This window comes from Paramormyrops kingsleyae, chromosome 23 (genome assembly GCF_048594095.1).
Source record: "Paramormyrops kingsleyae isolate MSU_618 chromosome 23, PKINGS_0.4, whole genome shotgun sequence".
Taxonomy (NCBI): domain Eukaryota; kingdom Metazoa; phylum Chordata; class Actinopteri; order Osteoglossiformes; family Mormyridae; genus Paramormyrops; species Paramormyrops kingsleyae.
The window spans coordinates 13,291,693-13,306,116 of record NC_132819.1 but is presented as its reverse complement, the minus strand read 5'-3'; the positions used below and the strand labels follow the sequence as shown (position 1 = coordinate 13,306,116).

Genomic DNA, 14,424 nt, shown 5'->3' with positions numbered 1-14,424 from the left:
CTCAACAGCACACAAAATGGGAGTCTTTTTTGAGTCTCAGTCTTGGTTTCGTCTCGACTTTGTCTTGACTCGGTCTGTCTTGGTCTTGATACCCTCTGGTCTTGGTAGTGTCTTGGTCTTGGTTTAGGCGGTCTTGACTACAAGTCTACTAGTGTCTCCCACTTGCCTTCAGCATGTGATTATGTTTGTGATCCCATTCTGTGTACACCGCTATTAGCACTCTACGTCCTGGGATAAGGCGCTAAGATCACCAGAACCCTGGAAAAATCATGGATTGTTAGTGTCCTTGGTAACGCCATGTTATTTCTCATATTTTAGGTTGCATGGATCTGCACACAACAGTACTTATTTAGCTCATAAACTGTTCAGCATTTCGCTTGCTGGTGTGTGAATCAGTGCTGTGGCAGTTCTACATAAATAATTTAATTAAAGAACTTTCTATAATACCAAATATTCAAGGCTTAGAAAACAGAAGCAGGAGGTACCCTGTCTTTTAATGTAATCACATTTGAGTGTTATAAAATTGTAAATGTAACTTGGTAATATGATGACAGTTTGCAGACAGCATCATTTATACTTCTTGCAACATGTTTTTCCCAGTTTCCTACAAATACAATCAATCTAGTGATTAATAAAAGTCCAATAAGATAATTTGAGTCTTGCCACCCCCATCTCCGGATGCTCAAATAACACAAATAAATCCCTGAACGTGGTTCCTTCTAATTAGAAGTCCTTTAATCATTCCACAAATTTAACAACCCTTTATTTCACACTTTACCAGTCTGTATACTGACAAAAGTGAATTGTATAAAACTGACAGAAAAGGGGAAATGGAAATGCGACATGAACGGCTGTGTTACTAACAAGACAAGGTTATGATCAAGCAGCGTGTGGGCAAGGCATTTATTTGTGAAATCAAATATTTCTTCCTGCTTAAGGGAAAAACTCAGGCATGTGCCAACCTTGAAATACGCTTTGGAGAATACAATTAAAATAATTTAACAAGCAAATATGTATGAACAGTCAACCAGACAGTGATGCAAATACATGCAACCGCCAATTATAAGTGGATCATCTTATTTAGGACACTTACAACTGAAGACTCATCTCTTCAGATTCTCACACAGGATTGTTTAAAGACCTTTACAGGTGTCCGTCGTACGGATGGACCCTGTCACAGCTTATAAGTATTAGGATTTGTTCCAAACTGATGCAGATTTACCACTGATCTAATTTGAACTTGGTGACCCTCTGAATCACTTCAGAAGTTCCATTTTAAAAGAGGGCTAATGCTTAAAACATTAGCAGATCAGGCTAACTGTAGTGAGGGGGATTATCGCATTCCCTCCAGAAATCAAGATGCAAATTAGGCAGTTGTATGAAGTCCCATGTCATTCAGCTTAAAAAATATTCTCCGGACTTGTCAGATTCACTGATCGGTCCTGTCGAGCAGGTGCACATGAATATAGCAACTCAAAAGACTAAATGGTAAGTGAAAATAAATCAAAGCTGAACATTTGTGTCACCCTGTCAGGTTTCAAAAACCAACAGATTTCCTTATATAATAAAAAGCACAAGTTTGTAGTTACAAAAACAGCAGAGCACCTGTACTCCAATTACTAGGGGGCACTACTGCAGTCTGATAAGTTATATATTTGTACATAAATAATGTAAGATATCTGTATGAACACAAACTATAAAAAGGATATTGACAATGTTTACCAACCATCTTCATGAACCCAATTCTAATTTCTCCATTATGGTTCTTTGCAAATATAAATAAGCATTATGACATGTACAGTGCACGATACTCCCCCTTTGACTGATAATAATCTGACAGAAAGACCAGGAGACGGACAGAGGCTGGAGTATAGTTGAGCAGCACCCCAATTGCTTGACAATTTTTGGTCAAAAGAGAGAGAGAGAAAAAAAGATGGAGGCACATGTTTCAGGACTTAAAATAAAACTTCTGCCATACGAAGTTTTTTGCTTTGTTGGATGACGGGGAATAATCTAACTTGTAAGTTACAGTGGGAAAAGTGCAAATTTCACAAACCTCTATCCAGTCATTGTAGAAAACGACAACAGTGGAGGGGAAAAATGCTGATATCCATCACTGCAATGCCACCAACATTTAACATGTATTTAAATATACATATTACTTTATAAAAGGAAATACGTGAGTCTTCAGAAATTGGCCTAAACAACTTACAACAAGCACCACTGAAAGTGACATGAGATTTAAACTCGATAATGGTGCCATCGCTGTTCAGCTGGTGACACAGAGACTTGCGTTTGCCAAACACATGGCACACGCTACAAATACAGGGTGAGAGGAAGAGAAGCTCGCCTATCACACAGGAAACGTGTAGCGCGTGAGACCTTTACGGTGTGAGATTAGTGAAGTCGTCCTTGACAGGTATATATAAAAAAAAGTTGCCACTATCACCATCTAGCAATTCTGTTTCGTTAATGGATCTGCAAAGTTTGTGCTTTACTTTTTAAAAATTTTGGTTAAGCCACCAAAATGAAGCGGGAAGAAAATAAATATATGGGTTTAATTGTCGATAATAAGATTAAATACAAAAAAAAAATCCTCACATGTAAAACATAAAAGTGTGTTATAACAACACGCATTAGTTGGGATAATTGGAATACACTGGCCAACGCAGGTTCTTATATCGTAAACAAGGTACATTTCAACTAATGAGTCATTTCAAAATTATTGCTGAAAAACAAAAAAAAAAGCCAACTTAGATTCAAACTTTTGAATATACAAGACAGATGCAGAAATGAAGGATTACAGCATGTAACATTTGCATTTCCCCCGTGAATTTTTCCACAGTTCTAAACTGTTAATATACTTCACATCTGATAGGAAACATTGCCACATATTTTATAGAAAAGTGATATCTATATACTATACACATGTATTTTTTTTTTCTTTTTTTAAACAAACAGTCAGCTAGTACTTATTTAAGCAGCAGTTTTCTCTGAACCGACGTTCGGGATGAGAAGGTCGTGCTTCACCTTCTTCAGTTCAGCCATGTTGAAGCCCAGCAGAATCGCGACTCGGTTTTTCCGGATCGCCTTCATGCACCTGGCGCGCTTGGTGCCGAAGTGCCAGGCCACGTCTCCCCTGTGTAACCAGAGGCGGCTGGCCAGGGCCTCGGCCTCCTGCCTGCTCAGGTAAGGTTTCCGATTGAAATATTCGGTGAGGAAATCCTTCCGCTCCTCGAAGGAATGCTTTTCGACTCCTGTAGGGTCCAGCACAAGAGGCACGGAGAGATCGGGCTGCACGGCGTTCCTCGGTGGTTCTACTTGCTGCCTCTTGGCTGCCCTCGCATCCCGCTCTCTCTTGTTGGCCTCCATCGCCTCCCTGACGGCCATCTCCAGCCTAAGTTTGTTCTGTCTGTCAGAGTCCTTCTCTGGAGACTGCTGAGCTGAAGTTACTGTAGAGCCCCGTGGCCGGGTGACCAGAGAGAGTCTCTGGTCAGCCTTGTTTACAGTCAGCAATGTCTGATTTTTGGGGTCTGGGTTTATTAGCCGTTCTACATCTTTGGCGGTCTTGGGTGCACACCTGCAGCGCTGAACATGGATGGAGATGGCCTTGGGCGTGGTCTTCCCTGTGTATACTCCACTGCAGTAAATACACTTGAAAGCAGAGGTCTTCAGGATGGCATGGATGGTGGGCATTATGCAGTGTTTCAGTTTCAGATGCTCATGGTAAGCATCCTCACTTCGAAGTTTCTCAGAGCAGAAAGGACAGTCGGTGCTGGTGGTTTTCATGACCGACCGGCACACCGGCTGGACAGATGCCGGGAACATCTTCAGGAAGATCAGATCTAGCGACCCTGTGACGAGAGCCAAGTTCAGCTCATGGTCACCGAGCAGCTCTTTAGGGGCGGTCGTGTTTATGTCGAAATAGGGAAACAGGAGATTGCCGTGGTCGTCAGTGTAGAGCCGATACTCCCGCCTCATGAAGTCACAACTCGCCTTCTGTGATGGGGTGTGCTCAGTGTTGGTATGTTCTATTAGCTGCTTTATGGAGTAGAACATTCCAGGACAGTACAAGCAGTTCAAGCCATGGAGCAGGTGTTCAAAGAGACCTTTTTCCGACAGCAGGATTTTGCACATCAGGCATTTGACGGTCTTATCTGGCATCTTCTTTAAGAAGGGTGCGCGGGCGGCTAATCCTTGCAACTTGCTTTTGGATGCTGCCTTGTGAGCCACCTCTATGTGCACCTGATAGACATTGGAAGGGAAAAGCTCGTTACAAATCGGACACGTGATCCACTTCTTGGCTTCTTTGGAAGCAGGAGGGGAAATGAGATTGGATTCGGCGACGGGTTTGTCTGGTGGTGGGAGGACGGTGGGATTACCTGCCACCGCGGGCACAGCTCCTTTGGCGATTGTCTGAATGTTGCCAGACTGGACTGGCATGGTGACCTGCAGGGGCGCCAGGGTGTAGGTGGGCAAGCCGTTGACTTTGTTGCCAGTAGGGATGAGGTGGCTGAGGAGAGACTGGGACGTAAGCATGGTGCCCCTGGGGGGGGGCTGGTTCAGGGGGAGTCTCTGAGTCACCAGGAGCGGCGGCGGCCCCGGTGCTCGCAATCCTATGCTCCCCTGGACATTGACTTGGACACCTGGGGGTAACAGGACCTGTCTAGGTTGCGGTTGTGCAGGTACCCCCACAGCGATGGGTAGAGGCTTGGGGGCGTTCTGCGAAAGAGTCGAAAGGGACGCACCCACTGAATTTACAGCCAGAGGGCTGGCCAGACCCATCGTGGTGGGCAGCGTGGCCACAATGCCCCTCGTCGGCTGAACGTTCTGGTGAGCGGCCATCACCGAACCAGGTCGCAGCAAGCCTTTGGCTTCTGCGCTGGCCAGCTGCACCAGAGCGGAGGCCTGGGCCGGCAGAAAGGCCTGGTTCGTCCCCGGGGCACATACAAGAGTAGTCGTGCTTTGAGGAGTCCCATGCAGTATCGTGCCGCTCAGGGTCGCACCGGTGACGGGACCTGCGTCGGACCGCTGAAGAGCCAGAGTCTTCACAGCCTGATGGTCGTTTTTCGCAGGAACCAGAGAAGTACTGTAGACAGGTTGCTGCATAGCCTTAGGTGCTAAACTGGGCAGCTGCTTCTTCGCGCTCTTAGGGTGCTCATACACCAAGGTGGAAATGTGCACATCCAGCTCTTTGTGCTTATCGGACGACAGTATGTGGTAGATTAGATGTTCTGAGCTCTCAGCACAGAGCAGGCACACCTTGCAGTAAAACTTGGAGCCCTTGGGATTGCTGGCGTTTTGCTCGCGCTCAGTCCGCTGTCCAAAGTAACGGTCCAGCAGCGAGACGTAGTGATTCACCAAGATGTGCTTCTTCATGCAATACAGCAGGGAATCCTGATAAGCACATCTTCGACATGTGTACCGGTCCACGTTGCCGATACCCGTGACCATAGGTGCCGACGTGGACGCTGGCCCGTGCATAACGGACTTCGTGGAGGTGCCATGGAAGATTCTTAAATGCTTGGCGAGGACGTTCGGGTGCCCGACGAATGCGCACACAGGACAGTTGATGAGCTGCCCCAGGCTCAGCTCTCTTGCATGCCATCGCTGGACATGGTTCCGGTAGCCGTTCCAGGTCCGCGCAGAGAACCGGCAGAGGTTGCAGCACAGGGCCTGACTGCGATAGCGCCACTGAAAGGAGGGGAGGAGAAACAGCAGCTATTTCACTTCCAGCCTTATGCATTATCTGTAGTTAAAGAGCAATGTGACCAAAAATAACGCGATCAAACCAATTTTACATTTCGCAATAATGCTAAAACACACCACAAATAATACTGCCTCAACACGTGTATGGATTAAAGAAGTATATATAGTACTCCCTAAGATTTTTGCACACCTGGACATTTGGAACAACCAAAACAATCATAAAGTACTATACTATACAAAATAATGTAATTCAGCAACTAATACACACAACAATGGTTTGTCAGTTTTAAGTAGCCCATCCATCCATCCATCCATCCAGCACAGGGTCCCAGGAAGCATACTGCAAACATCTGTGGAATATCCACTGACACCATTTCATCAGTGGGCACACATAGACCCTCACACTATCTACAGTTTAGAAATGTCAATTTGCATGTTTACTGTATGTTTCTGGACTGCAGGATAAAGTACTGCACAGACCTACAGCTCCAGAGAATGAGGCTACAATATCCAACAGGTATGATGTTGTTGGAAGTTAATCGCACACCTAAGTGAATGAAGGATGACAGGGAAACTGTGACGTACGCGACATGTTTCTCCTTAAGCATAATCTATGCACAGATCATATCCTCTGTACTTTTTCCTGAGTAAGCTATGCACGTGGGCAGTGGTGGCTTGATGGTTAGGGTAGCGCACTTGTAATTGAAAGATTGCAGGTTCGAATCCCCCACCAGCAAGTCACCACTGAGGTACCCTGAGCAAGGTACCGTCCCCAATCACTGCTCCCCGGGCGCTGAATTAGCTGCCCCCTGCTATGTCACGAAAGTCACATATGGGTCAAATGCAGAGGACACATTTCGTTGTTGCGCACTGTGTGCTGTGGTGTGTTGACAATGACCACTGATCACTAAATTCTAAATTCTATTCAAACATACCTTTTTCCGGCGCTTTCCGTTAAAGCCGTCTGTGAAATCCACCCACGCAGTGTCATGGAAAGTTTTCTCATTAGTGTCAGAGTTCTGAAGCTCCTGCCATAGGGGGGAGAGGAGAGACACTGAGCTTTCGCAAAACTTGCAGAAACCTTTCACAACAACTGATCTGACAACAAAGACAATGTAATCAAGTGAAATGTGAATGATTATTTCCCAATGAAAACAATGCAAGATGCACAATATTTTCCATTCAGTCTCCATAAAACAAATCCCATTAAGAAAATTCCCCCGTTAAAACCCAGTGTGGCACATAGCTGTGCCTCGGTAACAGTAGGATTGGCACGTAGCTGTGCCTCAGTAACAGACGGCACGATTGGCTGGTGTTCAGGTCACAGCCTCTGGAGCACATTAAGTGTAATTAAACCACACAGCTGCTCCCATTCCAGAGCAAATCTAAAACCTTGACAGAATAGTCAAGATGTAAGTATAGTTGAGTCTTTGTGCCAGACAGCTCTCAGATGGTTAGTCTGGACAAGCCAAAAATTGTTAAAATACTGAACAAGGAAGTGCAGCAACCCAAGTCAAAATCCGATCTGAACTTCACTAGAGAGGGAGGCAAAACATTTTAACAGACAACACTTTAACTGGCATATTACCTCAATGCATGTGACTTCAATATAAATGTAAATGAATGCAAGGGGGAAAACACTTACCTCCAGTAAGACTTTACAGCTGTCAAGTCCAATATCATACAGAATATTTTTTACTGATTTTCTTGGCTTTCTTATTCTTTCCAAATTTTCCACAGGAAGCTGATACATCTTTTATTGCCTATAACAAAAACAGACAATTAACCTTTTTTTTTTTTTTTAACTAAGCAAAAATCTGTATATACCGCATTAGTCTTCAGTACTGTAATTCCTGTGTGCATTCCCAGAGCCCACAAGAGTTAATTAACCTAGGAATTATGACATCAGTTTCGGGATTAAAATTCACAGTCAATCTCCAAAATCTGGCAACAATCAAAAGATAACCACAGTATTTTTCTGAATTCAGACATTTTATATATGACTGAGATATTTTAATTGGTGGATTAATTAATTGAAATGCACATTGATGTAACTTACAGCAACGTTCAAAGAAGTCAACTTAGCTTGTTCCTGTATAGCAATTAATGCTTCTCACAGACTGGGACATCAGTGCTCAGAGTAAAAAGTACAAGATTTTATTCATCACAGTACTTTCTGAATCGTCTAAACACCTGAGCTCCATTATTAATTACAGGCTAGCCAATTTAAAGCCAGATAAACTCTAATGACTCGTGTGATTTACTATCAACATAGGAAATGAAACAATTACTCCTCCCAGCAGCCCAAACCAATCAGAAGACACTACAGCCAGATGGCATCAACTGATTGGACAGCATTCATACCAATCAAAGGCAGCTTCATGCTCTGACAGATGGGGAGAATGCAGCAAGGCCTTATTACACCCACACCTCAAAGTCTCCTGTTTGGATGCCTTTTTTATAAGATGACTTTGCTTTTTAAGTGCTTTACCCATCACATTATGCTTCATTGTAAAAATATGCATCAAAACTGGTACAAACAACTGACCTAGAATTAAATGTTGTACATAATGCATGACATTGTTGAATTTACTTAAAATCAACAGTGGGAAAAAAAATCAAAACGTGTAAAATAAAAAAAAATAAAAAACAGAATTCATCATGTTGGATGATTTTGCACTACACATTTCTTTTCAGATAATGAGAATTTTCAAAGCAATTCACAGCAGAGAATAGGGTTAAAATTTATGTGGGCTTGCTGGGATTTGAACCTATAACCTTTGTATATTAAATATATGAACACCTGAACACCACTCACACGTTCATTTTCCAAACAAATACAGTTCAGATTGTACAGAGTAAAAACAATTTATCAGGCATACCACAAACCAGTGAACAATGATAGTGATTACAAAAACAAAAATGCACGTGAAGTCTATGAGATTGATAAAATACTGTCTACCTATATAGCATACTCAGACCTCACATGATCAAATTTTGAGTGTTGACATTCCAGCACTCTGGACAGATCTCTCATCACCCCCCAAAAACGTAAACGTGTCCAATGGAAACAGATATTAACTTGTATCCCTCACTCATACCTCGACCGTTACTTCCATGGGCTTGGAGGCAAAGTTACTTCCTAAGCATGCTCGACATTTAAGCCTACCGTTCCCAAAACTTCTTGCATTGTGCCAAAGTGGCTATATAATGGTGTTTGTTATATTGCACACATTTGCACTTACCAGTGCAAAGTCAGAGTTTTTCAATAGCTACAGGCATCTCAAAATAATTTGGTAAGTGTCAAATAACGTCAAAAGCTGTATAAATGCACTGCTGAGTGCTAGTCATCCTGACCATATAGCTAAAGCGCAAATACAAAAAAATTGCACTTAGGCAGACATGTTAACTCTTGCCGCAGGAGACTTTGATTTTTCCTAATTACAGTTAAGATGCTGTGATTTTGAAACCCAGTCTTTCTTGGCTTTGGTCGGGAGTTTCGAGAAAAAAAGTCTCTTTAAAATATGCATCGCAAGTATGTTTCATCCACAAACTCTGCGTTCGCCCAGCGCGCACAAATTTGGTTAAAAGTAGTAAAGTTTAACAGCTTTACTACTTTGTACCACCAGAAAGTCAAAATAAAAAAGGGATCTACAAACTCAGTGTACTATTTCATACTGAAGAAAGGAGGGAAAAAAAAGACATGAAACATCGTATATAAATTGGCGAGCCTGGATGCTAACACACAGCCACGGATTTGCAGTAACAACTGTGAACGCCAGATAGCTGCTTTATCTGACTAGCCTGCCGGCTACCTGCGCCGAGGGGCCGGCCTCGGTGTGCCAGAGGTCTGCCTTAGCGTCCCATTCCTGCAGCTAGTTGGCCAGCCGAACGGGCGGCGTTTCCTAGTGCGCGCGGGCAGCGCTCGCGCTCGCTCACGGTCTATTCTCACCAATCCACGAGCTCCTCTTCGCCGGTGTCAGCGTAGGACGGGCTCAAACCGTTGTGCGCACCGAGCCCTCGTGCTCCCCCAAAACGACGTGCCGTCGCCGATGATACTAAAAACTGCACAATTATCAAGCTTCAGTTGCTCCTATTTTTTTTATTATGCTGCATCACCCTTCCCTTGAAAGGAAAAATGGCGCTCGCGATAACCAGGAAATGACGTCTGGCCTCCAATTTGCATATTGAGAAGCTGACCAATAATATAAGGGCTACTCGATTACTGAATAAAGTTGGGAATTTCATTTAATCTCATCACAGAGCTTATTAATACAATTGCGTTCACTTCCAGTGACCTGCTTGCCACCTTGATTGACTTGTTAATTACTGTCAATTGAGCCAATCTCCTGTGGTTGGATGAAAAAATGCTGGGTGGGCGTGTCTAAAGGGAAACCTAGATCTGAAGGTGTCACGTGGTCTATGTCAAGCCAAGCATTTTTGGTAACTGGGGCAGGTGGGCGGGTCAGGAAGCATTTTGTGATGACATCATATCTTGCCATTTCTTATTAGCCAATGATAAAGCTATATAGGGGGAGCTACTGAGCTAGCTAGTTTTTCGAATTCTTTGGATAAAATATTAAGATCTATGTTTTAGGGTATTGGGACTACTTCATTATTTGATCACCATGAATATATTATGTCCAAATTATAATTACGACTACAAATAGTATTTTTATATTAGTTACAAGTAGCTAAATACACATATTGGATATTTACGCTACACCCAAGGTTTAATTTCATATATGCATTCTTACACAATCTGCAGTATAACATATAAAGTTTAATTTGATCTTGGTGCTTTCAGTATGATTTACAGGGCACAAATTTAGAACAGTTGAACGTATACTGCTGTTCTGTGAACGAAATCATGACACTAGACAATTTCTCTTCAAAAGGCGTAATCTGGCATAAAACAGGATGTCCAAAAATCTAAATTTGAAATAATAATAATAATGAAACAATGCTTTATTTGCCATTTGCTCAAGTGCAGGTACGTTGGAGTGCTTCTTTTTACGTTCCCCATCTTGCTCTGCTTTGAGACATACACACATATACAGTTGTGAGGGAGGCTTGAGGTTGGAGCACAGTGCTCAAGGGCCCAGCGGACATGTGACTTTCCAGTGACTTTCCAGTGACTTTCCAGTGACTTTCCGATCACAGGCACAGAGTCCTAACCTGGTGAGCCACACCCACATATATATCTATGTGTATATATTCATGCTTATATTCATGCTTTATCTGTTTATACCATTTCACTGTTTAACAACAAGCAATCCGTCTTTGGTCCAAATGTTTAGAGGGTTCAGTTTGAAAGGCAAGTTTTATTTATATATAATATAAATATATATTATACATGAATAATATATTATTTAATGTATCAACGGAAATAGCTTCAAAAGTGAGTACAGCATATACCAAACATGAACAAACTACCAGCAAAAAGCAATAGTGGTCTTAAGATAAAGTGACACTTAACAATACAGCTGCCAAAGGTATGGCCTTCAAAATGAGCACCGAATCAGCACCTCTATAGCTCAGTCTCTCAAAATTTGTCTTGAATTTCATAGGTTTCACAGCAGGGCTGCTACTGAAGGCCAGTGCACAAATACATAAACCCTGCTGAGGAAAGGAAAATGTGATGCTGTCTGATGAGTCATCGTTCACAGATTTACTCAAGCTATTGGTTAAAAGATTCAGAAACACCCCCATTTTTCCAGTGTTATTGAAATTTTAGCTGTTCAAGTCCAGTGAGCAACCTGAAATGGTACAAAGGCAAGCCGTAAACTGCCAGAGATTTAAGAAAAGGTCACCAAAACTGAAAAATAACGTAAATTTCAGACTTATAAGAAAGGCCCTTTAAGGAAACAAGTAATATGTTACCAACTTAACAACTTATTGTTGCTTGTTGTGTGGTCCCTTTGGGGAGAAGCATCAATTGAAGCAATTGAAGCAAACTAAGCTCTGAAATGAAGCCTCTACAGGTGTCCATACTTTTGCTGATTACCTATAATCAATTGGTCTGTATTACATTTTATACATTAGGCAGACATTTTTGTCCAAAGCAATGTAAAGTGAAGCAAATAGCCATCCAATGAAGGCCCAGGTACAAGTGTACGCAGTACTGGAGCAAAAGCAGCTTCTAAAAAAGCAAGAACCTATTCACAGACCTCAAGTGCAACATAAGACATTCAGTCATACTTTACATTAACTGCTTTAATAATGTATTCATAGAACATACAGTGCATCTTCATAAGGCAGTCACAGAACATTCATAAGCAGCATGTACGTATACCTTAACATCCTAATATACCTTAACAGCTTTAATTTACATTAATAACATTATATAACTATATGATTAAATTAAATTAAATTATCATATAATGTGTCAGTGAGCACAGTTTCCTACACAAGTGTTTCCCAGCCCTGTCCTCAGAAACCCCTATACAGTCCATGTTTTTGCTCCTACCAGAAGCTGGGAGGGAGCAAAAATGTGAACTATCCAATGGGTCCCAGAGGACTGGGTTGGGAAGCATTGTCCTACACCAACAAAAGGCATTTGGAAACTGGAGGAAACTCTGACAGGAGGACTTGCACAGAGAGACTGTCACCCTGATCCAAAAGGGCTACCACACCATTTTACAATGGCTATCAAGTATCCCCAGGTCTACATCTAGTTGGTTCATCCTACAGAAATATGGTGACCCAAAACCTCCGGGCTATGTCAGAACCAGCTTAGAAGAAAAGAAGGCGGCACTGGGCAGTGGGCATCAAATAATAGGACATACATGGATGGAGCCCCATCAAGCTGGATTGGGAGGAACAGGACAGAAGTCTGACATTCCGCTATTCAGCAGGGGTAAAATTAGCTACAACCCTGCCCACCCAGTTGGCAAATTTTACCGCCAGCACCCGAAACCCCTTCCCCCCCCTTCCGGTATTTCCCGATAAAGTATAACTCTCTCTCCCCCTCCTGGGTGTCTCTCATCACACCTCACTGAAATCAATGTGCCTTAGGTGGGATGGCCGAATATTTGATATTTATTGTATAAAGAATATGCCACGATTGTGTTTGGCTCTTTATATTTGCAAAAGGTGGCAGCTTTGATGAATCAAAAATTTAGATAAAATTATGTTAAAAAAAAACCACTCTGCGATTCATTTATTTCCAATTGTTTATTTGTTATTGTTGGATTAATTTCGCAATCCATTAAGACGTTAAACTGTGTACATTTTAATAAAAATTGAAAAAATGTAGGTGTTCTAAAGGGGGCCGTATACTGCAGATGAAATCGACAGAATCGATGTCATTTTAGCAAGACGATGCTGTATGAGTCATCATCGCTGCAATGATCACCGTTTATCTGCACCACCTGTGCCTGGTCCCCAAGGCGAACTCTTTCGTTTGCTCTCATCTCACACCCTTTCCACGATTGGCTGACATAAATGTGACACCACGGGGTTGGTCAGCAGGACGATTACGCGTATTATCAGCATGCTTTATGCTGCACCGCGTGTATCTTTAAATAGTGCATGTCACTACAGGATCTGAGCTAACCGTGGGATTGAGACACGCATGCGTTGCCGATCTCAGTGAACCGCAAAATATTGAAGCATTAAACTATTCAAGTAGTAAATGGCTTTAGACCATCTGCCAAACCTGTACCCTTAACAATTATAGAAAATTAAACTCATCTCATGTATTTGCATACATTTTCATAAAATGGCTGATTACCTTTAATTGTCTGTATTGACACTGGGAAAGCCCCTCAATTTCTTTTGTATTTGGCCCTCACTGTCGGTGCACATGTGACTCGATCAAATCTACGGTTGACTGCATACATTTATATACAGTAGAATCCACTTACAGCAATCACGTTTGCCTGGGTGAAATAGATTATCGTTATAACCGATTTTTCCCCTTTTTCTTTATGTCTCAGGCAGATTACCATCCAACTGATATTTCTATACTTAGGCTACATGGATATAAGGTAATTGAACGGTCAACGTCGCTATTTACAAAATTTTACTGACTGTTTCAAAATACAATACAGTTGTTTCAAACGCTTTTCAAATTACAGTCCTGTACAAATTAAATTACTGAACTATGTATAATTCAAATACGATATAATATTGTAGCACCGGCAGTATCTGCATGCCTCGTGAGCTCCTGTGTATGGTGTCACGTCACAGGCAAGGACAGACGCAAAGGCAGGCGTGGGGAAATACCAAAAAGAGCTTTATTAAAGGGAACAGAGCAGGCAGAGCAAAGGAAATAGACCACGAGGAGTCAAAACGGGGCAGGGAGGATCAGGCAGAATCACCAGGCATTGCGCACTCTAAGGAGCAAAACAGAGAGTGACGTCAATGACCAAACCGGGGAGCACAGGACTAAGAGGCAATCATACACCACTAACGAGGGAGCAGAGGAGAGGCAGCTGGAGTGAGTCACATGAATTTTGAAACCAGAGGTTAGACAAATTAGTAGCTAGGGAGAGAACAAGAGGGGCAGGGATGCAGGGCGTGACATATAGCCCCTGTTTGTATTTTTTAGTGTAGGTACTTGGGCTGTGTGGCCGCGGTTGTCACATGTACTTTTAACTGTGTTAGTACTCGATTCTTGCCTGATCCTTGCGTCTGGGCCATTGTGTAATTACCCTCCGTGTGTGTGCCTTACCGTCCTTAGTGTAACTTCCCCGTGTTTCCCTGTCATTC

The 14,424-nt window shown here is 42.6% G+C and overlaps 1 protein-coding gene across 3 annotated transcripts; it reads right to left on the bottom strand.

Annotated features, from left to right (window-relative positions):
• Positions 1–713: 713 nt before the first annotated feature.
• Positions 714–9,866, bottom strand: adnp2b (ADNP homeobox 2b). 3 transcript variants are annotated; one of them, XM_023812033.1, is made up of 4 exons: positions 9,662–9,866; positions 7,355–7,472; positions 6,645–6,737; positions 714–5,694 (listed from the first exon to the last, which is right to left on the bottom strand). In XM_023812033.1, exons 2-4 carry the CDS (start codon positions 7,460–7,462, stop codon positions 2,977–2,979), a joined length of 2,919 nt encoding a protein of 972 aa, XP_023667801.1. In that variant the 5' UTR covers positions 7,463–7,472; positions 9,662–9,866; the 3' UTR covers positions 714–2,976. The 3 variants fall into 3 exon arrangements, with proteins under 3 accessions (XP_023667801.1, XP_023667802.1, XP_023667803.1); XM_023812034.1 differs by lacking the exon at positions 9,662–9,866 and adding an exon at positions 9,525–9,646; XM_023812035.2 differs by lacking the exon at positions 9,662–9,866 and adding an exon at positions 7,769–9,511.
• Between the last annotated feature and the right edge of the window lie 4,558 nt (positions 9,867–14,424).